At 40.8% G+C, this 27,921-nt stretch overlaps 1 protein-coding gene and 1 long non-coding RNA gene across 3 annotated transcripts in view; one reads left to right on the top strand and one right to left on the bottom strand.

Annotated features, from left to right (window-relative positions):
- NYAP2 (neuronal tyrosine-phosphorylated phosphoinositide-3-kinase adaptor 2) overlaps window positions 1-27,921 on the top strand; it is a 308,720-nt gene that overhangs the window by 151,987 nt on the left and 128,812 nt on the right. The window contains exon 5 of the mRNA XM_002712507.5: window positions 26,438-27,532. Coding sequence (XP_002712553.2) covers window positions 26,438-27,532 — 1,095 coding nt within the window. The remainder of the gene's footprint in view (window positions 1-26,437; window positions 27,533-27,921) is intronic.
- LOC127491689 (uncharacterized) lies at window positions 17,532-27,629 on the bottom strand. Of its 2 annotated transcripts, XR_011387083.1 has the most exons (3): window positions 27,471-27,599; window positions 18,308-18,482; window positions 17,532-17,919 (listed from the first exon to the last, which is right to left on the bottom strand). It is a non-coding gene; the product is annotated as an uncharacterized lncRNA (long non-coding RNA). The 2 variants fall into 2 exon arrangements; XR_007920569.2 differs by having other exon boundaries at window positions 17,532-18,482; window positions 27,471-27,629.

Below are 27,921 nucleotides of genomic sequence, written 5' to 3'. Positions count from 1 at the left end.
TGAAATATGAGTGTCAGTAGAAAAAGGGCTTGCCAACTCTGTCGTTCATTTATCACTGAGAGGATGCTTTTAAGGAAGGTCTTAAATGAAGGCATTGTACAAATGGCAAAAAAAAAAAAAGAAAAAAAAAAGGAAAAAAAAGCATGTCTGGGGATTAGGGTAGGCTTCCCATTGTCTGACCTCAATTAGAAAAAGCAGAAATATTTCTAAAGATTGCTTCTGAGAGGCCTAAAGTGGCTTACAGGATGTTAGAGTTAACTCTCTCCTAAGCTAAAGCTCTTTGCCATCAGTGATCCAGTAACCTCATTCCCTTCCTTCTTTGCAGAAAACCTCATAAATTTATGTAGTGCCTACTTCTCAGGCCTATGATTGGATTTAAACATGTACTTACTAGAAGTGAGGAAGAGATATTAAATGCAAAATAAATATAAAATGTACATAACATTAAAATTTCCAAAAAATACACAAACATAAAATTATTTAGATTCATGTGAAAAAGATTCCCATCCACCTATTCTTTTTATATTATTCCTGGGAAGAGTTTTCTTTTTTAATATGTATGTATTTATTTTCCTTTTGCTTAAAAGGCAAAGAGACAGAGATATAGACAGAGAGGTCTTCATCTGCTGGTTCAGTCCCCAAATGCCAGAAATAGCCAAGGCCATTTCCAGGCAAAGGCCAGGAACTCAGAACTCATCCTGGGATTCCCATCTGGGTGGTCAGCATTACTTGAGCCACCATCTACGGCTTCCCAGGTTGCATATTAACAAGAAGCTACATGTGAGCAGAGAATCCTAGACTGGAACCTGGCACCCTCACCGGGATGTGGGCCTCTCAAGACGTCTTCACACTGTGCCAATTGTCAGTCCATGTGAGGAGACTTTAAAGATGCATTTTTCCTAATTATCCTCCCGTGACATTTTAATACCATCAATATACTGAATACCTGGTTATGTGCTATTTGTATATCTGAGCTTTATGCATTAAAAAAATAAGACATTTTGCTGTTTTCCCAAGAACCAATTTTTACCACATTGAAGATTTTGCCCCATTGAGAATAAGTGATATGAATTCAAGGAGCATATTTTAATTTTTTCTTCAACTTAAATTATTATGATGACTTCTTTTAAAAGTGAAACCTCATTATGACATGAAGACAGTGCATATATGAAATAAAATGATAGAGAATAGTTATTATTGGGGCCAGCGCTGTGCGTAGCAGGTAAAGCTGCAGCCCGCAGTGTTGGCATCTCATACGGGTGCCAGTTCAAGTACTGGTTGCTCTACTTCCGATCCTGCTCTCTCTATGGCCAGGGAAAGCAGTAGAAGATGGCCCAAGTTCCTGGGTCCCTGCACCCAATGGGAGACCCATTAGAAGCTCCTGGCTCCTGTCTTCAGATAGGTGCAGCTCCGGCCATTGTGGCCAACTTGGGAGTGAACCAGCAGACGGAAGGCCTCCCTCTCTCTCTGCCTCTCCTTCTCTCTCTGTGTAACTTTTGCAAATAAATAAATAAATCAAAAAAAAAAAAAAAAGAACAGTTGTTATCCTCTCCACACCAATCAACTCAGAGAAAAGATGTTCAGTTTCAATCAAGGTACTTTCTTATTCACTTATATATATACAACAGCACTACAAAAAATTCATGGAAAAATAAAAATAATAGGTAAGATCATGTTTTATAAGACCGAAATCCATCATAGTTTTTTCATAATATGCATTTTCCCTGAATTTGTAAGACCCTGTCAAATATACATAATAAACAAACACTTCAAAACTGCAATTTTATAAGTCATGCCTACATTTCCACATCAAAGCTCACAGATGTTTTATCACAACATTATTTTATTAAGGAGCACTGTGTTAAATGGTTATGTCTCAGAATTTGTGCACAAAGTACTCTTTTCAGATATTTATGTTGTTTCCATCTTATTTTGAAATTATATAACACTATGATGTAGAGCCTTGGGCATATTTTTTCATATATGACAATTTTCTTGCATCCATGTTTCCCAGTGCAATACTCCAGGCAAAAACAATGTACTTTTCAAGGAATTTGCTGCATGATGCTAAATTGCTCACTAAAACAGCATATTTTCTTTAAAAAGCCATAATCATAGCAAATCTGGATGGGTTCTGAGTAATTGAGTGGTATCTCTCCTATCAATAAAATATCACATTTGCATCAAGATGATTGGGCATATATTTAGAGTGTGTAATTGTTCAATTGGCATAGAAACTCCCTTTAGCAAGCAAGAACTGGAAGGAGATTTGTGATGTGTTCAGAATTTTACATGTGTAACTTGGCTCAGCAAAACCATAGGGTTTTTGTGAACAGAAGAGCAGAGGAAATGGTTTTAATCCAAGTTGTTATTTATTTCATCCATTCTGATGTCCCTTCTTATTTTTTGTTGTTTTGAAATTGTACATTTCATCTTAGCTTCTATAAGTGATTTCTGTAGTGAAATCAGAGATGGCACAGAGCAGGTAACAAAGTACATTTCCAAAATATGTTCTTGTGGCTTTTCATGCATTTATATCTCAACAAACATTTAGTCAGCATCTAGTAGATGGCAGGCATTGCTGTAAGACTAGGGTATATAGCTTTACCTAAGAACAAGTCCCTATCTTCATGGAGTTTGTGTTTCATGGTGGGGAGAAGCAGACAGGCAACAAAGCACAAATATAAATAAGTAGGAAGCAATGGCTAAAGAACACCATGAAGATAAGTGAATGAATGAGTGGTAGGGAGGAGGAGAGACAGGGGAAAGCCCATTGTAGACAAAGTGGTTAGGAAAGAAGTAATGGAGCAAGCTATGCAAGTATTTAGAAGAAGAACATTACAACAGAAGGAGGTTCGAAGGTCCTGAGATGACAACAAGAATGGCAAGTAGGAATAGCAAGGACACCAGGGTGGCTAGAGCAGAATGAGCAGTAGGGATTCTATATGCCTCATATTTTGAATCATGTGACATATTTAAAGACTCCTGATATGTTCCAGGGTAAATGAGTTCTTGTACTCCAATTCTCAAATAAAGGAAATGAAGACAGGGCTTTCATGGAATAAGTATTCCATGGCAGGACTCCGATAAGCACGGAGGAAATTATAGTTCATTGCCATGGTATTGTTATGGGGGAAATAGAGGAAGTTAGCTGGAGCACAGAGGACTGACAATTCACTCAGTTGATAGCAATGTAAAAATAAGTACATTTTCAACTGCTTTTCTGGGGCCAGTGTTGTGGTGCAGTGGGATAACCTGCCACTTGTTAAACTGGCACCTTATATCTGAGTTCCAGTTCAAGTCCTGTCTGCTCCACTTCCAAACCAGTTTCCTCATGCCGGGGGATTCCAATTCAATCCCATCAAGGTGCCATGTACCAATGCCATCTCACTTAGTCTAAGTGATCAGTTTCAGTTCATAATTGATCACAATGATAGGATTAAGTATCAAAGGGATCACATAAACAAGACTAGTGTCGACTAATACTAACTGGTAGAATTAAAAAGGAGAGAATGATCCAACATGGAAAGGGGGATACACAGCAGATTCATAGAATGGCAGATGTCCTAAACAGCACTCTGGCCTCAGAATCAGCCCTTAAGGCATGCGGATCTGGCTAAAAAGCCCATGAGAGTTTCTCAGGCATGTAAAGCCAAGATACTGTGGCAAAAAAAAAAAAAAAAAAAAAAAAAAAAACCTAAATGAAAGATCTCTGTGAGTGAGATGCCAGTGGAAAGAATGGGCCATCAAAGAAGGAGGTACCTTTCTCTGAAGGGAGGAGAGAACTTCCATTTTGACTATGGCTTTGTCTAAATATGATCGGATTTGGCAAACTCAAGAGGCTTCCATAGCCTTGGCAGCTCATGACAAGAGCCTCAGATGATTACTGACGTCATAAATAAGACTGTCCATTGTTAAATCAACAACAGGAGTCACTGTGTACTTACTCCCCATGTAGGATCTCTGTCCTTAATATGTTGTAAAACTACTACTCAAACAGTACTCTATACTTTCTGTGTCTGTGTGGATGCAGTCTGTTGAAATCTTTACTTAGTATATACTAACTTGATCTTCTGTATATAAAGATAATTGAAAATGAATCTTGATGAAGAATGGGATGGGAGAGGGAGTGGGAGAGAGCATGGTTGCAGGTGGGAGGAAAAGCCACTATAATCCAAAAGTTGTACTTTGGAAATTTATATTTATTAAATAAAAGTTGAAAAAAAAGCATTTATGCTCACAATCACAAGGTTTCTGTGTGTCTGTGTGAAAATAAACCTTAATGTCAAGTAAAAAAAAAAAGAAAAGAAAGAAAAAGAAAAAGAAATAAAAAGAAATAAAAACAACAGCTTCCTGCTAATGTGCCTGGGAAGGCAATGGAAGATGACCCAAGTACTTGGGCCCCTACCACCCATGTGAAAGACCCACATAGAGTCCCTGGCTTCTTCCTACAGCCTGGCCCAGACCTGGCTATGGTAGCTGTTTGGAGAGTAAACAAACAGCTAGAAGATCTCCCTTTCTGTGTCTCTCTCTCCCTCTCTCCCCGTCTCTCTCCCTCTCTTTCTCTCTCTGTGTTGGGTCTGCCTTTCAAATAAACAAATAAATCTTTTTAAAAATGCACTTCTTCTTTTAGCACCTGCATCTATCATTCTATTTGTTTCATGTATGGTGTTATTTTGACATTAAATGTTAAATCATTGGCTCACCCCATCGATTAGATTCTGGAACTAGAGACCACATCTTTTCAACTGCTTCCTTCAGTTCACAGCAGTGGACTTACGATGCCAAATAAATCACTTCATGCAGATCTGACTTCCTGGATTTTGAAAATTTCTAGACCTAACTGTAACTTAGTAAAAGAAATAAAAGGTTAACAAAAGCTCACCAGAGATCTGCAAGATTGAGTAAGCAGGCGGGAACATGCTGGAGTAGCAATTTGGATCCACTGGTGCTTTTCCTACTTGTTTTGTCAGTTGTGAGTCTCACTTGCTGGTAAATAGTTGGAAATTATATGTGTTTTGTTTCCCCTTTAAATGGTAAATTCACTGGGGGAGAGAACATTTTCTGTGATGGCTTTGTGTGGGCGGATGACAAATGACACATAAATGAGGAAAACAAGTCTTCCCATTGGAATTTGTTTACAGAAATACAGAGAAAAAATTCTACAAATCTAGGACCATGTGGCTTCCTGTTCATTCTCAGAGCATTTACCATACGTGCCCAAAGTCTCAATTATCTCCCGACTCCAGGAATTTTGGTCACTGTCTTTAGCAATTTGCTGGGCTATGGTTGTGGAAAGTTCTTGTTCTCTGGGCTAAGTGCAATGCACTTTAGGGTGATTGTTGGAGATTTTAGGGCATGGGTTTGATTGCAAAAGATTCACATCTCCAAGGTAACACCAAAATTCCTATTTACTCAGAACACTCAGTCTTCCTGGTTTGGGGTTTGTGCTATTTGAAAAGCATTGCAGGGGCACATTTACTTGGGAACATTCAGAGCAGAGGACTTGGAAGTGGAAGCACTGTTCCCAGTTACTTTGTGTGCTTGTTCCGTTTGGTTTGTGCGGCTGCACAGCTCAGGACATCACCCCAACCCGGTACTTGCTAGAATTAACTTCCTCTCATGCTGGAAATCTTGTCCTGTATATTTCCAGCACACACTGCTTGGCAGTTGCCAGTACATCAACCACCAGTGTAGTGTGGGTCTATGTGGACTGCATCTTTCCTCTGGTCTGAATTGGGATGATCCTTCGCAGCTTCTCACATTACAATTCCTTCTTAGCATACGAGTAAGATGTATGATGATGAGGCAGCTCTCACCATCTCTCCAGTTTGTAGAATATTTCTGAGGTGAAGTTAATTCATAAATGGTGTTAAGAATGAATCAACAATGGAAAGCTTGTCTAGTTTTTGCAATTTTGCGAAAATTCTAGTTTTCACTGAAAAGTCACTAGGCTTGGAATTAGCACTACGGAGGTGAGGAAGACACCAATCTTCCTTTGAAAGGGAGGAGAAGGACATCAAAGAAGCAGGGCTGTAACAAACGCACTCCTACCAGTGATGGCAAGAGAAAGGGAGTATTCAGGAAAGATTCTTCTTAGACTAATTTTCTAAAGAAGAGGTCCCTGGGAGAAAATTGAAGCAAGAACAAAAGGTTAGGTAAGAGGGGATCTAGAATGTAAAGGGTGCTGGGAAACACATTCCAGGTGTAGGAAGCATTGTGGAACCAATTTTTGGTCTAATCGCTGGCTCCAGAAAATGATCAAAGGCATAACTGCACTGAGAAGCAGCTGGAGAAAGAGCTGGCATCCAGTTCATGGAAGTATTTTATCCTAGTTATGAGAAAGCACTGCCAGGTTTTGTAAAGGAGTAGCATAAGTGGGTTCATGACAAGGTTAGAGTTAATTGTTTATGGTAATTATAATATTTTATAAAAGATCTTTGTAAATGATCAAAAATAAGGACAAATATGAGCACATAGGATATAGATAGATACATAGGTTGACATAAATATGTTTATACACACATAAATTCAAATTTGAGTTTGAAATTATACTCTGAGATTAGACTTTGGAGCCCTTTCTCTAAATTCTCATTATTATTACTCAAATTGTCTATGGAATGAAGTTTAGCTTTCAGGTTAAGATTCCAACTTGATGCTGATTAGATATATGACTTGCAGGTGAGGAGAGACTCACAGAAATAATCTGAGTACAACAAATGGGATCATACAGACTGGGTGAACCAAAATATCTTTCTTTACTTATGTTTTACACTCACAGTTAATGCCACCTCTTTTGACTTTTGCCATAAAGAAAAGATATGAATACCTAGAGCTATGCCCAAATAACGACCCCAGCAGTGATTCACATAACAACCCCAGCAGTGATCCTGACTCTTTGAGTAATGAAAGGCTCCATTCACAAAATGCCCCACAACTCTAACCAAGCCACAGCAGGCTGAGATCTCTGAGAGACATTAGTTTGGTGTGCCTCATGGTTGATCTGTCTATTCTAAGCCTTTCTCTGAAGTTACTGTGAATTAAACAGAATTTTGAATGTTGAATTAAACAGAATAATATGAGAAACAGAAAAGCAAAGCTGATCTGAGGTCTTGGATTCAAAAGTCAATGCTGAATCAGCAGGTGCACTGTCTTCAGTACTATGTAAAACTTCAGAACCAAAAACAAAACAAATCAGTGTCCTGTTCCTAGAGTCAGTGAATCTCTGAACTGCATCAAGCCACTTGGTCACAGACAGGACAATTTTCCTCCTCAGAATATAAAGAAAGGGATGGGCAAGCACTGTGGCGCAGGTGTGACCAAGAAACCAGTGAGGGTGGCAAAGACTTTTAATGAAATCACCAAGATTGAAAAATGGAAAATAAATGTCATCAACACACACACACACAAAATAATCAGGGACGGCGCTGTGACACAGAGGGTTAAAGCCCTGGCCTGAAGCGCTGGCATCCCACATGGGCGCAGATTCTAGTCCCGGCTGCTCCTCTTCCAATCCAGCTCTCTGCTGTGGCCTGGGAAAGCAGTAGAAGATGGCTCAAGTCCTTGGGCCCCTGCACCCGCGTGGGAGACCAGGAAGAAGTTCCTGGCTCCTGGCTTCAGTTTGGCACAGCTCCAGCCGTTACGGCCATCTGGGGAGTGAACCAGAGAATGGAAGACCTCTCTCTGTCTCTACCTCCTAACTCTGTCTTTCAAATAAATAAAAATAAATCTTTAAAAAAATAATATAAGGCCAGGGCCGTGGCTCAATAGGCTAATCCTCCGCCTTCAGCACCAGCACACCAGGTTCTAATCCCGGTCGGGGCGATGGATTCTGTGCCGGTTGCCCCTCTTCCAGGCCAGCTCTCTGCTGTGGCCCGGGAGTACAGTGGAGGATGGCCCAAGTGCTTGGGCCCTGCACCCGCATGGGAGACCAGGAGAAGCACCTGGCTCCTGCCTTCGGATCAGCGTGGTGCGCCGGCTGCAGTGCGCCGGCCGCGGCGGCCATTGGAGGGTTAACCAATGGCAAAGGAAGACCTTTCTCTCTGTCTCTCTCTCTCACTGTCCACTCTGCCTGTCAAAAAAAAATAATAAAATAAATAAAAAATAATATAAAGAAAGGGAGAGGAAACTCATATAAAAGCATTCTGAAGGGAAGAATTACTGAATCTTTAGGCCTAAATGCTAATTGTTTCAAAACAAAAGAAGACCCTTTCCATTTTCACCTCAGCATTGTAGAGTAAGTAAGGTGCACTTGGAGTATTTATAATATCCAAAATTGAACTCTATAAATAAAAAACTCTATGTGTTCACCAAATAGATACTGTGTCATCAGAATTAGCCACATCATTCTTTTGGAAATATTCCCTCTCTTTTATTTACAACCAAGTCACAGTTTTTCTAAAACTAAGAAGCCCATAGAATAAACCCAAAATATCATTTTCCAGCCGGTGCCGCGGCTCACTAGGCTAATCCTCCGCCTTGCGGCGCCAGCACACCCGGTTCTAGTGCCGGTCGGGGCGCTGGATTACTGACGTCATAAATAAGACTGTCCATTGTTAAATCAACAACAGGAGTCACTGTGTACTTACTCCCCATGTAGGATCTCTGTCCTTAATGTGTTGTAAAACTACTACTCAAACAGTACTCTATACTTTCTGTGTCTGTGTGGATGCAGTCTGTTGAAATCTTTACTTAGTATATACTAACTTGATCTTCTGTATATAAAGATAATTGAAAATGAATCTTGATGAAGAATGGGATGGGAGAGGGAGTGGGAGAGAGCATGGTTGCAGGTGGGAGGAAAAGCCACTATAATCCAAAAGTTGTACTTTGGAAATTTATATTTATTAAATAAAAGTTGAAAAAAAAAGCATTTATGCTCACAATCACAAGGTTTCTGTGTGAAAATAAACCTTAATGTCAAGTAAAAAAAAAAAAAAAAGAAAGAAAAAGAAAAAGAAAAAACCGGGTTCTAGTCCCAGTCGGGGCACCGGATTCTGTCCCGGTTGCCCCTCTTCCAGGCCAGCTCTCTGCTGTGGCCAGGGAAGTGCAGTGGAGGATGGCCCAAGTGCTTGGGCCCTGCACCCCATGGGAGACCAGGATAAGTACCTGGCTCCTGCCATCGGTTCAGCGTGGTGTGCTGGCTGCAGCGCGCCGGCCACGGCAGCCATTGGAGGGTGAACCAACGGCAAAAAGGAAGACCTTTCTCTCTGTCTCTCTCTCTCACTATCCATTCTGCCTGTCAAAAAATAAATAAATAAATAAATAAATAAATAAAAATATCACTTTCCAAAACCTAATGGTTACATGTGTGGTTTGGAAAAAAAAAGCATCTGAATAAAATTGTTAATCTACTGTTATTTCTGCATTGCTACATATGGGGGAGAATCTTCAAAAGGTTCATAGAAAATGTAATGTTAATGATTGTTTAATTCCACTTATTCATGAATTTTTAAAGTATCCTCTGTGCAGTGATTTACCTCCATATTTTCCTATTTTGTTTTTAGTTGGATGTTTCCATTAAATCTCACCCATTTTTGTTTAGCATAAGTGTTACGCCATCACAAAACACACCAAACATTGGAGTAAGGGAAAGGGTTTATTGGGGAAAACCCAGCAGACTGGAGGGAAGGGGCAAAGAGGGCAAAAGAGACAGAAGGAGAGTATAAGAGAGAGACAGAGAGGAGAGCAGCTAGGGAGGAGAGAAGGAGAGTGTAAGAGAGAGACAGAGAGGGGGAGAGGAGAGCAGACAAGAGGAGCCAAGAGAGAGAAGAGAGCAGGAGAGAAGAGAGCCACGTGTTCAGGAACAGGCCCTTTTAACATTTTGCCGGAGGGCTGGCAGGGAAGCAGGAGCAGCGAATCCCATTAGGATGGGGGTGGAGCTTGACACTGGTGGTTGGGCCATGTGGCCACCTGGCTTTCTGCAATGGCAGCGGGAGCCAGGGCATAGGATGTAAATCAGGGTGTAGATCATAGATAAAACTGCTGCCAGTTTCCTAACAATAAGCTGATAAGAAACTAAGAATGCCAATGCTGAAATGGTAATAACGAGAAAGTTTCGCTGCCTGTATATTTTTAATGGAAATTTATTTTTAAAAAAGTAAGCTCACTTACATTATATGGACATCTATGATACACAACATTAATACATAAGGAAATTGAAATATTGACCTTGTAATTCCGTGAACTTAAAATCTGTATTTACTTGTGCAACCACTCATTTTAAGTATCCCCAGAGTGAGTAGGTTCTTTGGTATTAGCATCATTAATTTTTAGAGCTCTGTGCTAAATAAATGTGGAGTATGTGTGAAAGCATATGTTCTCATTATGTATCTTTCCATGTAGTTATATATTTTATATACATCTTGATAATTGATAGTTAACTCTACTAATTATCTAATAATCAATATTAATTCTAATTTTAAGCCCTTCCTTTTTCCTTGAAAGTCTGCTAGATACTTTAGATATAATGTCCTTTAACTATTCACAATATTCTGTGAAAATGGATCCCTACATTCATTTAATATCTGGCTTCAATGAGACTTAATGAGGTTAGAGTTGACTTTCCCAAGATTACACAATTATTAAATTGGGATTAGAATTCAGGCTAATCTGATTTAAGGAAGAATACTAATAATATTTTAAAATTTTATTTAAAACTTCCTTAACTGTATCTAGTAAAATAAATACAAGCATCTACTATCTATTCTCTACACAGGCAAACTAGTCTTTGATACTGTGGTTCCAAGCGAGTTTCTGCCATTTGGCAACTAATTCAGTTTCTCTACAAATGCATTTTAGCATCTATAAAATAAAATTTATAGCAGTAACTACCTCATAGAGATATTGCAAGGGTTACATGAAATAATCCCCCCAAAACACATGGTCTTATGCAAATAAAGAATTTTCTAAATGGTAGTTATTATTATACTTATTATTATTATTATTATTACTGTTATTACTGAAGTTACAGCTCCAAGAGATGTTAGCACACATCAAAACAACTTCAATGAGGTTGAATGAAATGTCTGACATCTCTGTAATTCCATGCTGCTTCCTCTGTGAACTCAGATACTTAAAAAGATCACAAACATTTCTATCTTTATATTGAAACCAGCACAGATTTACAAAGGATAATCTGCAGTAGACTGTATCTATGGGACTGCAGGGATTCTGCTTCTACAGAGCTAATGGCTCCAGGGACAGGAAACATGTTCCGAATACTAATCGGATTTTTCTCCCAACTTGCTTTTCCTATAACATAATACCCTCCTGGGTCAAATAAGAACTACCTGAGCTTATATTGGGTGTTCAGCATCATGCGTTTTCCATGGGCACTTTATACTGTCACAACTTTTTCCCCTCAAGACTTAAGAAATCAATTTATTTGATAACTTCCTTTCACTGCAAGTATAGATGCTACAAGTGATAACTACTGTGAATTTGTAGAGATAACTATCTCATGGCTTCAAAATATTCAAGCAAAATGAGAAGAATTTTAACTAGTAGTTTAACAGCTTAGCTATTCTTAAGTTTTAAATGTATATATTGTTTTCACTGGCTTGAACTACTTAGTGTTTGGTTGACCACTTGAATGGATGTGATTGAGATCTAGAAATAAAATCATAGAGAGCTCTAAGCTTGGGAAACCTATAGTAATGTGTGAGTGTATTTATTTAAATTATTATCTCTAGTCAAATTATTTTCCTAAATAAATCTGATGTCTAAGACTAATCCCAAAAAGAGATAAATTTTCATTTACAAAAATTAAAAATGGGGGGGCTGGCGTGCTCCAGCTACTCCACTTCTGATCTAGTTCTCTGCTAATGGCTTGGGAAAGCAGTGGAAGATGGCCCAAGTGCTTAGGCCCCTGCACCTGCATGGGAGACCAGAAAGAAACTCCTGACTCCTGGCTTCAGATCAGCCCAGCTGTTGTGGTCACCTGGGAAGGAGTGAACCAGCAGATGGTAGACCTTTCTGTTTCTCACTCCCTCTGTCTGTGGCTCTGCCTCTCAACTACATAAATAAAATCTGTAAAAAAAAAAAAAAATTAAAAATGAAAGGGAGAAGGCCGGCGCCGTGGCTCAATAGGCTAATCCTCCACCTTGCGGCGCCAGCACACCGGGTTCTAGTCCCGGTCGGGGCGCCGGATTCTGTCCCGGTTGCCCCTCTTCCAGGCCAGCTCTCTGCTATGGCCAGGGAGTGCAGTGGAGGATGGCCCAGGTGCTTGGGCCCTGCACCCCATGGGAGACCAGGAAAAGCACCTGGATCCTGGCTCCTGCCATCGGATCAGCACGGTGCGCCGGCTGCAGCGGCGGCCATTGGAGGGTGAACCAACGGCAAAGGAAGACCTTTCTCTCTCTGTCTCTCTCTCTCACTGTCCACTCTGCCTGTCAAAAAAAAAAAAAAAAAAAAAAAAAAAAAAAAAAGAAAGGGAGAAAGAAGAAAATCTAAAGAGGTATATGAGAAAGGAATTTGAAAGCTTTAAATCATTACACATTCTTAGTTTATTGTTCAGTAAACAGTCATTTCTGGTACTCATTGTGTTGTGTCCAGTTTGAGACCCTCCCCAAAACAACTCACAAAAGGCAGACTGGATGCAACAGCAAGAGGATTTTATTACCAGATAGCTGGGGCTCTTACAGGCACAAATGACATAGCACAGTGCTGAGGTGAGAAGCCCCGTCCCTCCCCCTCCCAGCATTTTTGTGCACTTGAGTAAACAAGCACAAAAGACACTATACAGGTAGGCGAGTTCCTTATTCCTTATATGGCAGTTACCTGAATTTATGCATTTTATTGGTGCATTTGAGCAACTTAGGGGCTAGGCGTCACACAGGAAGGCGGAAGACTCTAAATTCCAGGAATAGTTTCATTCCTGTACCCTTAGACCTGTCTTTTCTGGCTTAAAATAAAGCCTGTCATGGAAGAACAGTGGTTCTCACGACAGGTCCTAAAAGCTCCTAAGACCAAACTTTTAATATGTTGCCCCATATTTCATATCACTTAATCTTAACATACTACACACTATTAAGTCTTAACTCCAAATGAACTTAATGTAAACTAACTTACGGTTTGAATTAATTATTTATAACTGAATTCCACAATTGAATGATTGCCTATTGAGAACAACTCCCAGAATCAAGTTTGTAGGAACTCCTAAAAAAGAAGAGTTGATTCTACCTTGGGGCAGCTCATGGCCTTTAAAGATTTATTTATTTTTTTGAAAGTTGGAGTTACAGAGAAGAAGAGGCAGAGAGAGATAGAGAGAGAGAGAAGGAGAGAGAGAGAGAGGGATCTTCCATCCAATGGTTCACTCCCCAGTTAGCCACAATGACTGTAGCTGTGCCAATCCTAAGCTAGGAGCCAGGAGCTTCTTTTGGGTCTCCCACGTGAGGGCAGGGGCCCAAGGATTTGGGCCATCTTCTACTACTTTCCCAGGCCATAGCAGAGAGCTAGATCATAAGTGGAGCTGCTGGGACTCGAATCATCGCTGATATGGGATGCCGGCACTGCAGGCAGCGGCATACCCGCTATGCCACAGTGCCAGCCCTAGTTCATGGCCTTTAGAAAGAGGTTGGGCATTAAAGGCTAGGAAAGGTTTTATTTTGGTAAGATGGTGGAAGACAGGTGGAAAAATATCTCTACAGCGTCTCAACATGTACATATTCGGGAAGTGTGGGGAACAATATTAGTCTGGCCTAGTCAGAGTAGAGTTTATGAAGAATAATAGGTTAGTAAGCTTTGTGTTACTACAATGAAATACATGAGCTAAGCTACTTTAAAAACAAAGAGAAGTTTATTTAGTTATAGTTTTGGACACTGAGGTCCAAAATTGGGAACCTCATTGCTTAATGTATCTGATGGGGGCAGGGGAACGATAGTGTGAGTGCATGTTAGAATGTGCAATCACATCATGAGCCAGGAAGCAGAGAGAGTGGATGAGCTCAAACTCAACCTTGTGGTGAGAATTTGTAACAACCAGCAGTTGAGAATTACATTCTAATGGCAAGTGCTGGATGATCCAATGACTCTCGGCCAGCTTCTACCTCATAAAGATTACATCATTTCTCAATAGTGCCATGTTGGGGACCAAACCTTTAACATATGGGACTTTGGAAGATAGCCAATACTGAAACCATAACAAATGCATAGGTAAAAAAGGATAGAAGTGCAGTGTCCTTAGTATTGGCCATCTGGCTTGATATCAGAGAAATAACAATCACACTGGTTATGGCATTCACCCCATCACATTACCTATTTACACTGTAGAGACATCCAAGTACAACATCACGTTCACACACAGGAAGGATAAGAAGAGTGAATAAAGGAGTCTGAGCATTTTTATTTCATATTTCCCACATTGGTAACATTGTTTCAGATGGCCTTATTGTATTAAACATTGTGTCAATACAAAAAAGGGTATTTTCAAGTAATGATTGGCTTAAATTCATATTTGTAGTCTGGAGCAATGCTTGCAAAATCATGAGGCCTTAAATGTTTTATGCTTGAGGATATAACCTGTGATTTCCCTCTGCCGGCTCCTTTGTGCTCCTCTTTGATCTCTTCATAGAGCATAAGGGAAGCGAAAGATTTCACAGCTAATTTTTCTGGCCGTCCTTTTGGGCAAATAAAATATTTAACTGACTTCACTTTTTCCACATGGGCAATGTTGAGTATCCCTTCACTGACCCCTCTCTTGCTCATTTCTTTTTCCCCTGGTACTACCCTATCTTGGTAACATCGAGTAATGCCTATAGGGTTACTCATAGCTTTCTAGGGTCATTGGAGAATAACCAAACCTCTGAGGGCTGACTCCAAGAATTTCAAACATCTACCACTCACTCAACAGTGGACAAATATTTTCCAAAAACCTATGATATTCTAGTCACTTTATCTTAATGATTCAATACAGATTAATGTCAACAGGGGACTACTATTCTCAAGGAGGTTGTAGCCAAGCAGGAAAAGGAAAGCCTACACAAACAGGCATATATAAGCTCACATATTCCAATCAAGAAGAAAGCAAGAGAATTATCCAACAATGGTAAGTCTGATTAGTTGGTTGTGTAAGCCTTTATGAAGAGGTGACATTTCTGATGATTTTAAAAAATGTAATTAATTAATAATAAAGTAGAGAGAGGAGAGAGAGAGAGTTCCCATCTGCAAATTTACTTTCCCAATTCTTGTAATAGCTGGCGCAAGATTGGAGCTATAGCCAGGAACCATGAACACAACCCAGTCCTTCCTTATGGGTGACAGGAACCCAATAACTTTAGTCATAATTGCTGCCTCTGAGTATTTACAATAACAGGCAGCCATAATCAGGAGCCAAAGCCAGAAACTGAATCCAGGTACTCTAATATGGGATGTAAGTGTTTTAACTACTAGATAAAACACCTGCTCTTTGTGATGATATCTGAATAGCCACAAAAGAAGTTGCATATAGGGGACACAAATATTCCTGAGGACAGGAATAAACTTCTTGGTACTTTAAAAAAAAAAGTAGCTTTTTGAGGCTCCTCCAGATTTTAGGCATTCTTCTAAGCATTTAAATGAACATGTTCATTGTCCCATTTGACCCTCACAATCAGCCCAATAATTATGTCTGGCTTATAGATTAAAAAACTCAAAATTAAGTAATGGGTTAAGATCACTTTAGTATATCCCATGAGAAGATTGAAACTCAGATCTGTGTGAAGGCAAATGCTGTTTCATCTCACTATACTTTGCCTTCTTTCTACCATTTTAGGTTCTGCTTTTCATTTCTATGAGGTTATGGGACCCAATGTTTTAGCAACTAGGATTATCCTTGCAGAAGAGCTCCTCTCTCTGTGGGATGCATGTCCTTCAGTCCTTTTCTTTTTTTTAAGATTTATTTATTTATTTGAAAGTCAGAGTTACACAGAGAGAGAAGGAGAGGCAGAGAGAAAGAGAGAGAGAGAGAGAGAGAGGTTTTCCATCTGCTGGTTCACTCCCCAATTGGCCACAACAGCCGGAGACGTGCTGATCTGAAGCCAGGAGCCAGGAACTTTCTCTGGGTCTCCCATGTGGGTGCAGGGGCCCAAGGACTTGAACCATCTTCTACTGATTTCCCAGGCCACAGCAGAGAGTTGGATTGGAAGTGGAGCAGCCGGGACTTGAAAAGGCACCCATATGGGATGTCGGCACTGCAAGCAGCGGCTTCACCCGCTACGCCACAGCACTGGCCCTCAGTTATTTTCTCTACTCATTCCAGACCTATGTAATGGTAGTTGGAATCTGAGAGCCTGAAGTGCAATAGTCACCGCAATGCCTGCTGGGAAGCTGCTGTTTCTATTTTTCATAAGTGAACTCCAACAGGCTTCCCAGTCTAGGGCAGGAGAGGGATGTGTATACTGCCCTAGGATGGAAACATCAAACTAAAAAACTTATGATACACACTGGTTATCTCCTTAGGAATGTTGACTGTCTACCTAGATAGATATTCCCAAAAGGGTGTGGCAAACTCACCCACAGAACTGGCCTCAATCTGGAAGCTCACAAAATATCTAACTGGTTCCTCAACAGAAAATAATCAAGATGTCATAGCTACCAAACTCAAAAGAGAGGGATATATGAAGCCAGAATTCCATTTCATTTATTATTTTCTTAAAATGAGTTTATCTTCTTTTTACATCAGAGAGTGATAGAATCTCTCATCGTCTGGTTCACTACCAAATATCCAAAATAGCCAGGGCTAAGCCAGGCAAAAACCTGGATCCTGGAGGATCTAGGTCTCAGAGGTGGGTGGCAGTGACGCAACTGTTTGATCTAACACACGCTTCCTCGCAGGGTTTACATTAACAGAAAGGTGAAATCAGGAGCAGAGCCTGGGACTAAAAGCAGAGCTGGGTCTCAGACCCAGGGACCTGGATGTGGGCTACAAGCACAGCAAGCAGCATCTTAATCACTGCACCAAATGCCTACCCCATCTTGCTGGTTTCTAATGAGTAACATATGCATAACACTTTGCAAATTAAAATTACTAGAAGAGTTCTTCTTGAGTCTGAAGTTAGAAAAAGAGTGACTCATAAAAATTACATATGTAGTAGCTTCAGGCACCATTTGCATGCTGGGCCTGTTTCCATCAACAGAGCTGTAACAGGGGACAAGATCCCCTGGGGACTACCGTGGGGAGCCACCAAGCTTTGCTCTATGAGGCTCCTGGTTTCACCAGCTCAGTGGGTGGCAAACTCCATTCTGGTTGTTCTTTGATTTGTGTTAATACTTTCACCCTCATTTCAATCCAATCTTTTTGGCCAGAAAGTATGTAATAACTTTTAATATCTCTTCTATGAATCATCCAGTGATGATTTTATAATACTCAGAGGGAGTCTTACTTCCTTAATTTCTATATTCTGGAAGGATGCTTTTTGTATCCCCAGGGTACAATTTGTATCTTAGTTCTATGAAAATGACAATAACATATTTTTATGAGATATCCACATGCACAGGAAATTAATTTTCGAATTTTTCAGTTATCTTTTGCTATGTAATAAACCAACCCAAAATGCCATGGCTTAAAATAACAATTTATTATTTGTTATTATTCCATGTGTTGACCTGTGCTCTATGGGTGGTTCCTCTGCTCTATGTGATAATGGTTAGGGTCTCTCATGTGACTGGACTCAATGGCTGGTGGGATAGATTGGAAATCAAAGAATGCTTCACTTGTACGTCTAGGCCACCTTTCTTATCCACATCGACTTTTCACATAACTAGGTTGACTTCTTCATAGCTGTTGATCAAAAAGGTCTTAAATGGTAATTGGCTTCAAAGATGGAAGAAATGAAAGCTGTCTGTCTTCTTAAGTTCAAGATTCAGAATGTCTCTTCTGCCATGTCACTTCTGCAAGTCAAAACATCAACCAAGATCCAGGGAGAGGGGAATAGACTCCACCTATTGATAGGTGAAATGCAGAGAAGGAGGGAAGGAATTGAGGGTGGTTATATTCAAAGATCAACACCACAGTTTGTCTTCTAGCCACAATATTTCATTAGGCAAAATATACTCTATCTTGCCCAAAGTGTTATTGTACTACATCACTTTGAAATCCAGGACTTCATCATCTAAATCATGTCCAAATTAATGAGGATTCTTATGCAGTTTCGTATGCAAGATCTTTGGCTGAAATTTTTTTTTATGTGTAAGGGCTTGGAACAAAAAGTACAACTTATCTGCATTACACAATCTGACATATAACAATGGGTCAGGAACAAGACAACTGCATTGAACAATCTTATTCAACAAAGTGGGGACTGCAGAGAGTGCAGAGGGAGGCACATACTCTTAGAAGACACTGGCCCATGGCAATCCAGAAGTCCAGTTAGACACGTGAGGTCTATTGATTCTTTGCTCGGAGAGTAGAAATGATGAGCTGATAAGGCTCCATTCTGCTCCTCTGGTTTTGGTTTTCTGTGGATCTTGATTTTGCTTTCTGGGCTCTTGCATCTGTTTTCCACCTGTGGACATATGGTAGCACAGTTAAGTCACCCTAGGGATACCACATCCCATATCAGAGTGCTGCCTACTCTGTTTTCAATCCAGCTTCCTGCTAATGAGCACCCTGCTGATAGTTCAAATACTTAGATCCCTATCAACTTCATGAGAGATCCAGGCTCCTGGCTTCAACTTGGCCCAGTCCTGATTTTTCTCTCCCTTTCAAGTGAAATGAAAAATAAATAAGCATTTTTAAAACTTCTACTTTAATCTGTATTTTGAACTGTCACAGTACCATTTCATCAAAGTCGGAAGCCTCCTTTAAAAGCTTTGTGAGCTTTCAATGAAGCAAATTAGACTCTATTTCATTAGATTAAAGACAGAACCACAATTTGCTTTGAGACAAATCCCTTTCTACTTTGGCTTATCTTCAGGGTATTGAGGAATATTGAGGGACAGCCCATAACATTCTTAAGAGCTCTTGAGTTCACTGAAACGTAAGCCTGTTTTCCACAGAGAGCCTTCTAGCCACACCCTTCATCTGACTTTCTCCCAAGGCCACAGGTCACAGGCAGAGCTCTGCATTTGACTTTGCCCTGAGATTGTGTTTCACTCTGAAACCTTTTGCTTCCCAGAGAATGCTTCGTGACAAATACTGAATTGGAGCTGCACTTTTCATTGCTTCTTGAGAAGAGAGAGATTCTATCCTTGACATCTCATCTCTTGTGACCCTTTATCACACATAATAAAAATAAATCAACTCACACATTTACATTTTTCCAGAAATCTCCTTAGGTTATTACAATTTATATGAGGCATATTTCATATTTTCTACATTAACACAGGCAGCAGACTTACCGATGTCCCCCCAGTCTATAACCCGGCTCTCCCTTTTCCAGCCAGAGTAAATTCCTCACCCGTATCTCAGAATCCTTATAGTCTTCTCACTGCCATTCATGCCTCTGCTGCCACCAAGCCTCAAAGCTGATGCTAAGTTTCAGATTTTTGTTATAGCAACACCCATTTCTGGTGTCAGTTCCAGGTGTATAAAAACTACATAATGAACTACTTCAAAATTTAAGACATTTAAAAAAAAAAAACAGCTGCTTAGGATTCTGTGGGTCAGGAACTCAACAAGACAGAGTGGGGATGGCTTGTCACATTTCCAAAACGTCTTCTATCCCATCAAGATGGCTTAATCTACTAGGGAGACAATTGGGATAGCTGTTCTGGGGTCATATGACAGCTGCTTCATTTTCATTAATGGTTCTCTTTCTTGGTTCTTTTTACCATGATTTCTTGGTCGTCCCCACAGCATGGTGATCTGGGGGGTCAGACTTCTTACTTGGCAGCTGACTTCCTTAATGAGAAGATGTAAGCTGGCAGATTCAAGGGAAGAAGATACAGACTGCAGGTCTTATTGATGGAAATGTATGTGCACATAGGGAGGGAAGGCACTGATGGAGTCATTGCTGGAGACTGTTAATCAAGAGTTTTGGTTTTAGGATTGTTCAGACATTCCTTATCATAACCAATGATAAATATGTGTGACCTAGGGAATTTCTGCATGCTTATCAATAGATATTTTTAAAGAAACAATATTTATCCTTATTACATGAAATGTATTTACATTTTCTCATCTATTTTAATTTACTTTTTTAAATACAGGTTATAGAGTCCAGTTTTATTTTATAGCTAGTGAGTTGAGGTGAGTAATACAAAGAACAGTAATTGTGATGGAAGTCTTATATATATGTATATATATATTATATGAAGTGAGTATAAATAAATAAATATATATATGAAGTGAGTGTAAATAAAAATGTACCTTAAAGTTACATGCCCAACATTATGCATCTTCACTGGGGATTAGAGGCATGTTTTCTAGTTTGAGTCAGTTCTCTTTCAGTCCCGCTCAACTTCAAGAACCAATCCCTGCCTTACAATGTTGCTCAACCCAAACATTGATCTGAATGCTGTTTTCATTGTCACCAGAGCCAGTATAACAACACAGTTCCTGTAACTCACATCCTAGTCCTTTTTGTACAGTATCACACATTCCTGTTCCTACTGTAATCACACTGAGAGCATTTACAACTGCTATCCCTTAACACCTTAATAAAAACAAAGCACAGACAAATATCCCACAGTTTTGTGGATAGTATTGAGTGGTTTTGACTTCTGAAGATAAAAATATTCCTCAAAGCCATGGGGTTGTGAGTTGTGTAAAAAGAGTTACTGGAGCACTATTCTGCTGACAGTGGGAAGTGTGCCTCTCACCTCCAGAACAGCCAATTCCAATATCAGGAGGCATGGACATTGCTTCCTTTCAGTGAACTCAACTCAGACTTTTCAGGTTGAATTGCTTATTCAAATATGCCTCTGTAACAAGGCATACAGAATTATAGTCTCCTAGCATAGAATTGGTGAAGAGCTTTAAAATGCTATTTTTTTGTCAAACGCAGATTAATGAATTATATAGCTTCCCTGCCCCCCATTTTTTCCTTTGTTTCAAAAGTGGAAGATTGAATTGAAGATCTGAGTTTAAAAAATGTAGTTGATAAGGAATTCCTACTTCATCAGTAATATGAGAGACTTCAAAATGTTTGTGGAAAATGGAATTACATGTTTATCTTGTGCAAAAAATGTGATATCTGTACATATGGGACGTCTTCAAAATGTTCATTGAAATGTGTCTTTTGAAAAAACTATGAATGAATTTCAATGTATTTTTTACCAAAATATTTTTAATTTCCATTTTCCACTGAACTTTGCGAAGTGCCACCATCTGTGGAATTTGAACTGGGTAATTTCCAGGAGCCTCGGAATTCTGGGATTCTTTTACCAGAGTCTTCAGGAGTAGAAACGCTGTGCTGTGCTGTGGATCTTTTTTCAATTCTGAGTCCAGAACACCAGCAGATACAAAAGCAAACTTTTACCTTTTACTTTTGTTTAGATAAGAAAGCAATTAGTCTCTGAAGGACAGATTGACAAAGACATGGTGAATTTCCCAAATTAACTTCGAAAGAGAGATTATCTGGGCATGTGGGAAAGCTATGCAAAACCTTGGTGCTCCGCTATTCCATTTCAAAAATGTCACTTTCTGCTTATTCAGTGCTACTGTCATTAAACTATTTTAACTATTAAAATTTGTGTTCTAGAGCCGAGCAGAAATTACTGCTTCTGTCTTTGAGCTTATTAGAAGCCATTTAAAATTCATTAAAGAGTGATAAAAATCACCTTTATATCATGGTTGAATTTGGTTAAATGTTGAAATTTGCAATGCGATTTTTATTGTCTTTTATTAGCAGTATTTTAGCATCTATCTATGTAACTCATGACTATTTTAAGTACCTTATAAAGAAATGACATTTTAAAATGGAGCCTCCTTTAATTTTAATTCCTTACAGTGAGGTTAAATTAGAATAAATTACGGGGCAATGCTGCCTAAAATTCCAAACTGTTCATCCTATAGATAAACGTTTTAAAAAGCATATAAAATGGTTGAAACACATTTTCATTGCCCCATAAACTATTTACTTAATACTTGTGCCAAGGTAAAACTAGATGATACATGGCAAATGGATAGAAAAAAAAAAAAACAGCTTATTAGAAAACCAGTTGTTTCCTCCTCTGATTTTCCAGAGAGAGAACTATGAGGTTACATGGGACTGTGGAATGAAAAAACAGATACTGTCCGGAGAAAAGTGCCCCCCACCCCGTATTGAAGAAATGTAACATCTCTAATTTACAAAACACTGTATTCTCTAATAATCCTCATGCCCTCATTTCATCTTTGAATTAACACCAAGAAAAAAATGCTTGAATTGCATGAATCTGCCTGCACTAGGCTCTTTTCAACAGATAGGGAAGGGAAGAGGAGTACGTTTGCCCAGATAGTAAGGGATGCCCTGGGCAAAGCTGGCTGGTAAATTACTTCAGCTAGTGGACCCACAGAAGGAGGTGGAGCAGAGAGTAAGTCTGCCAAATCAGACAACAGCCAGACAGCACACGGGTCAGATTTCAGGAATAAGTGCTTTGGCACAAGTTAGAGACTGGAGAGTCAGATTGAGAACTTAAAAGACAGGCAGTGGGGTGGAAGGGTATTCCCAGGCAGGTGTCTGGGATGAGCATCTCTCTATGTAGCCCAAATTTGCACTCTGTGACGTGTTTCCAGAAGTGAGGAGGGATGGGACAGGAGGCAGGAGGAATTTAAAAGGCTGAGAAAGGCTTGTTTAATTCCTAAAATAGCAAAGCTATTTAAAGTGCACCAGTGCCAAAGGATAAAATTAAAGTGGGAGCTCATTATTCAGTTGTAAAAAGCACTCACATAGGGCTCAATAAATATACTGTTCTCTCCAGTAGCTCAGGCTGCTATAAAAAAGTGCACAGGTGGCTTAAACAATAGAAATTTCTTTTCTGGAGTGGGTGTTTAACCTGGCAGTTAAGACATCCACATCCCATATCATAGTCCTGGGGTTCAATTCCCGGTTCTGGATCCTCATTATAGAATTCTACCAGCACAGACTCGGAAAGGCAGAGGCGATGTCTCAAATAATTAGATTCTTGACACCCTCTTGGGAGAGCTGAACTGAGTTACCAACTACCAGCTTCAATCAGACCCAGTGTTGGCCACTGTGAACATTTAGGGAATGAACAAGTAGATGAGAACTTTTGGTTACCCTGTTTGCCTGTCTCTCTCTTCTCCCTCTTTCTGTCTCTCAAATAATTAAAATTTTTTGAGAAGCAAATTACTTTTCTCACAGTTCTTGAGGCTAGAAACCAGGTGCAAGCATGATCCTCTTCTGGGGAAGACTCTCTATGTGGCAGGTAGACTGACACCTCCTTCCTGTGTTTTCAAAAATTAGGAAGAAAGGGGATGAGAGAGAGAGAGAGAGAGACAGAGAGAGAGAGGTCTTCTTATATCATACCATGAGGCTCCCATCCCCATTACTTCATGTAAACCTAATTATCTTCCAAAGACTCTCTTCCCAATACCATCATGTTGGGGATTAGAACTTCAATATATGGATGTTTTTGGTGCTTAGGGGGTCACAATTCAGTTAACACAACTGTCAACTTTGATCATCTCACAGTCACCATATCAGACAGTATCTTATCAGACAGTATCTGCACTTGGTTTGGCACTGAAACCTTCAGTGTTAATTGTCTAAATTTCTTCATAATAGATGCTTGTTCTATCTTTTTTTAACCTTTTTTAAAAAATATTTTATTTATTGGAAAGGTGGAGTCACAGACAGTGAGAGGGAGAGACAGAGAGAGGTCTTCCTTCCATTGGTTCACTCCCCAGTAGCTGCAATGGCCAGAGCTGCTCTGGAGGCAGGCGCTTCTTCCCGGTATCCCATGTGGGTGCAGGGGCCCAAGTACTTGGGCCATTTTCCACTGCTTTCCCAGGCCACAGCAGAGAGCTGGATTGAAAGTGGAGCAGCTGGGACTAGAACCGGCACCCATAAGGGATGCCAGCACCACAGGTGGAGGATTAACCTACTGCGCCATGGTGCCAGCCCCAGTTTGTTCTATCTTAATTCTAAATATGTTATTTTTCAGAATATAAACTCCATCTTCATATATGAGTGGTCTCCAAAAAAGATGAAAATGCATATTACCCAAACAACTGCATAGATTTCAAAACTGTTTTCTACCAAAATAAACTTCTCTTAATTCTGTTTTTCAAAAGCTATTTGACATTTCTTATATATTGAGGTCTTGAATTTTTTCTGTTTCTTCAGGCCAACAAAATAAAGTGTAATTTGCTCACATTTAGAGCATAACCAAAACAACTGTCTTGCCCATTCCAAAGGCCAGCTTCTGTGGCAAAGAGGGATGCTGTTCCAGGGTTTTCCATCTGTTCTTCCTTCTCTGAATACCATGCCCCACCCAAATCTACCAGGGATCTCTTACCATTTGAGAGGGGGAAGAATGAACATTTTACTATACTTGTTACTATTTCTATATAAAATGGTAATCCATCTCATGGGCACACTCTAATTCCTAGTGTTAGGCTTGCACCCCATTCTTAAAGCACCTTGCAATTCAGATTCTTCTCCTCTAAAGATTCTGCCTATCTCACACCATCTAATCCCTAGTACCCAGTAGTCACTGGCAGATATTTTCCTGGGGCTTCAGTTCGTTAGTCTAAAGTGATCCCCTATGGTTGGGGATGACTGAAAACAGTTTCAGAACAATCTGGATGGATTTTTGTTTTCCCAAGTTCAAATCCTTTTGAATTCCTTCTGGTGCTTAGCCAGCCTTGTTCATCCATTTAGTGTTACTTTATTAGGGCAAAGACACAACTCAGATTGTTTTATATAATCTGATGATTTATTTAAATCATATGAAAATTAATATATACAGCAAAATGCATGCCAAATTGAGTGGTACGGAGAACTGTTGGTTACTTTAGGTCTTGTTTAAGAAATGACTGACTAGGCATTCTTCTCACCATTGTATCTCTAGGCTTTTCAATTTGGGTACTCAAGGACTTAGCTGCTGCATTTCCCTGGAAAATGATATCTAGTTTTTACTGGCATGAGTTTAAAATGTCTAGATACATTATGAACCTCCCTTACCAAAAAGCTGTTAACAGTGAGTAAAACCATCACCACAGGCACATGGGACAGGATATTTGAAGTCAAAAACCAGTAAGATATTGAAGTGAGAAACCACCTTAAAAAGTAAAATACAGAGTAACTACTAGAACATGAGATTGGTTCCCTCTTTCTGAATGCATGATTGATGGTTGGGGCAGCCCACCCCTGCCTAATCTTCAAGAACTTCCTTCTCCTTTAATAAGCTTCACAAAAGCTCCCGTGTCATAAGTCATGCCAGCTGGAAAAATGAAATTCAGTGTTTCCTGATTTGTGCCTCTAGATGCCCCTCTTGAAGTTGCAAATCACTGAGAAGACTGATACCTGCTCACAGTTTTGCACCTGTGAATTACAGTCAGCTTAGGTTGCAGTCCGCCATCTACCATAAGCAACTACCTGCTGCACCAATGCGTCAGAATGATTACCATTATAATCACATGGCGATAAATGAAATAATGAGATAATACTCCCATACTTTCCATGCATGTTGAAAAATTGGTTTCAGCCACAGATGTTTGACAGCAGCCAGTGGGATGCGATGGCTCACATGTCTATCATGTATTTCCAGAAGTTATTCTTGAAAGGTACACATCATTCCCTAGGTAAGTCTCTGAAAACTCGCAAGAGTTGCTGATGTGTCAGCGGAACATATCTAATAAATTCATCGCAAGACCACATTCGGGATATCATAAAAGATCTTATGAACAAAAACAGACAAATACCCCATAATCAACAATACCTGGAGATTCAACTGTCTAGCCTCAGAAGATTTTCACATCAATTTCCCCTGTAATATCAGTCCCATCTGTACAGAAGCTATTTATTTATTTGAACTAAGATAGAGATTAAATAAGTCTAAAAAAGTTTTTATCCTAAATGGAAGCAAAATGTTCTCCCTGTGTACTAACGCTATCAGTAAAAGGGCTAGATTTCTATGGCGGCCATTTGTACTAACAGACTCTCTAGATATTTTTTTTTTCTCCTGAGTTTCTTTCTCACTTAGTTCCTGCAAGTTAATTTTTAATAAAATATGTGATGGTTTTTATCTGGCATGTTTCATCTCGAAGTTTCTATTTAGAAATTCTAAGGCCTAGGGATGAATAGCCCGACTTTTAATGCTTTTATCAGTGTGGGATTATTAATATGAGGTCGAAGATAAGAATCACTATCATTCTATCATCAGATTTTTCTAAACATGAGAAATGCTTGCGTCTGGTGGATTTTTCACCTAAGCCTCAAGGTAGAAATAAAGCTCACTGCTCTTTTCAGCAAAACATTTTTTTAAAAGTTTTCCTATTACCCTCATCTATTTTACTATAAACTTTTCCTATTTATTCTCACCTATTTTACTCTACTTTCTCTTCTTTCAGTGTCAACTAAACCAAGACCCCACAGCGACGAATACTCAAAGAAGATCCCTCCCCCGAAACCCAAACGGAACCCCAACACTCAGCTCAGCACCTCCTTCGACGAGACGTACATCAGGAAGCACGGGCCGCGGAGGACGTCGCTCACGCGGGACGCGTCCCTGTCGCAGGTGAGCAGCCCCGCGGGAGACCCGGAGGAAGAGGAGCCCGTGTACATCGAGATGGTGGGGAACATCCTCAGAGACTTCAGGAAAGAGGACGACGACCAGAGCGAGGCCGTCTACGAGGAGATGAAATACCCCATCTTCGACGACCTGGGCCAAGACGCCAAGTGCGACTTCGACCATCACAGCTGTTCTTCGCAGTGTGCTACTCCCACGGTGCCTGACTTGGACTTCGCCAAGTCCTCAGTGCCATGCACGCCCAAGGGTTTGCTCTGTGACATCCCGCCGCCCTTCCCCAACTTGCTGTCGCACAGGCCCCCGCTGCTGGTGTTCCCGCCCGCGCCCGTGCACTGCTCCCCCAACTCCGACGAGTCCCCGCTGACGCCCCTGGAGGTCACCAAGCTCCCAGTGCTGGAAAACGTGTCCTACCTGAAGCAGCCGGCCGGGGCGTCGCCGTCCTCCGTGCCGCCGCACGCCTCGGGACACCCCAAACCGGACAAAGACCCGGGCGCAGCGCTCGGACCCGCTTCGGCCACCTCCGTGCTCTCCTCGTCCCCTCCGCCCCCGTCCACGCTCTACCGAACCCAGTCTCCCCACGGCTACCCTAAAAGCCACTCCACCTCGCCCTCGCCGGTCAGTATGGGCAGGTCCCTGACGCCCCTCAGCCTCAAAAGGCCGCCCCCCTACGACGCCGTGCATTCGGGCAGCCTCTCCCGGAGCTCCCCCTCAGTGCCTCATTCGACCCCGAGGCCCCTGTCGCAGGACGGGGCCAAGATGGTCAGCGCGGCAGTGAGCGCGCACGGGGCGGCCCCCGGCGGCTCCCGCTCGCGAACGCCCACGAGCCCGCTGGAAGAGCTCACGAGCCTCTTTACCTCGGGACGCAGCCTACTGAGGAAGTCGTCCAGCGGCCGGCGCTCCAAGGAGCCCGCAGAGAGTAAGTGCGCACGCCCGGCCGGCCCGGGGGGCCAGAGGGCGGCCCTGACCCAACCAGATCCTGCGCCCAGTGCAGAGTGTGTAACCTTTGGGAAACAAAGCAGTGGACTCTGCACAATTGTGCACTCTGCACAGTTTCCACGATAGCATACCGTAGGAGGAAGAGTGAGTTAAAGTAATAAAGTGCACAATCTAAATTCTGTATTTATTTTTAAGGTGAACTAATTTCATGAACTGGATATAAGAGATTTAGGAGCCTAGTGATATGCCCCACCCTGTCCTCCCTCATGCCTGTCAAGGAAAGAAAAGATAGAGTATGCAGCCACAGCCAGACCAGGCTTACTCAGAAGCTGAAAACCTGGGAGGGGCTCACTCCCAGGTGAACACCCG

The sequence above is a fragment of the Oryctolagus cuniculus genome, chromosome 3, assembly GCF_964237555.1.
Source record: "Oryctolagus cuniculus chromosome 3, mOryCun1.1, whole genome shotgun sequence".
NCBI lineage: Eukaryota > Metazoa > Chordata > Mammalia > Lagomorpha > Leporidae > Oryctolagus > Oryctolagus cuniculus.
The sequence above is the reverse complement of the archived record's forward strand: the minus strand, read 5'-3'. Positions and strand labels throughout refer to the sequence as shown.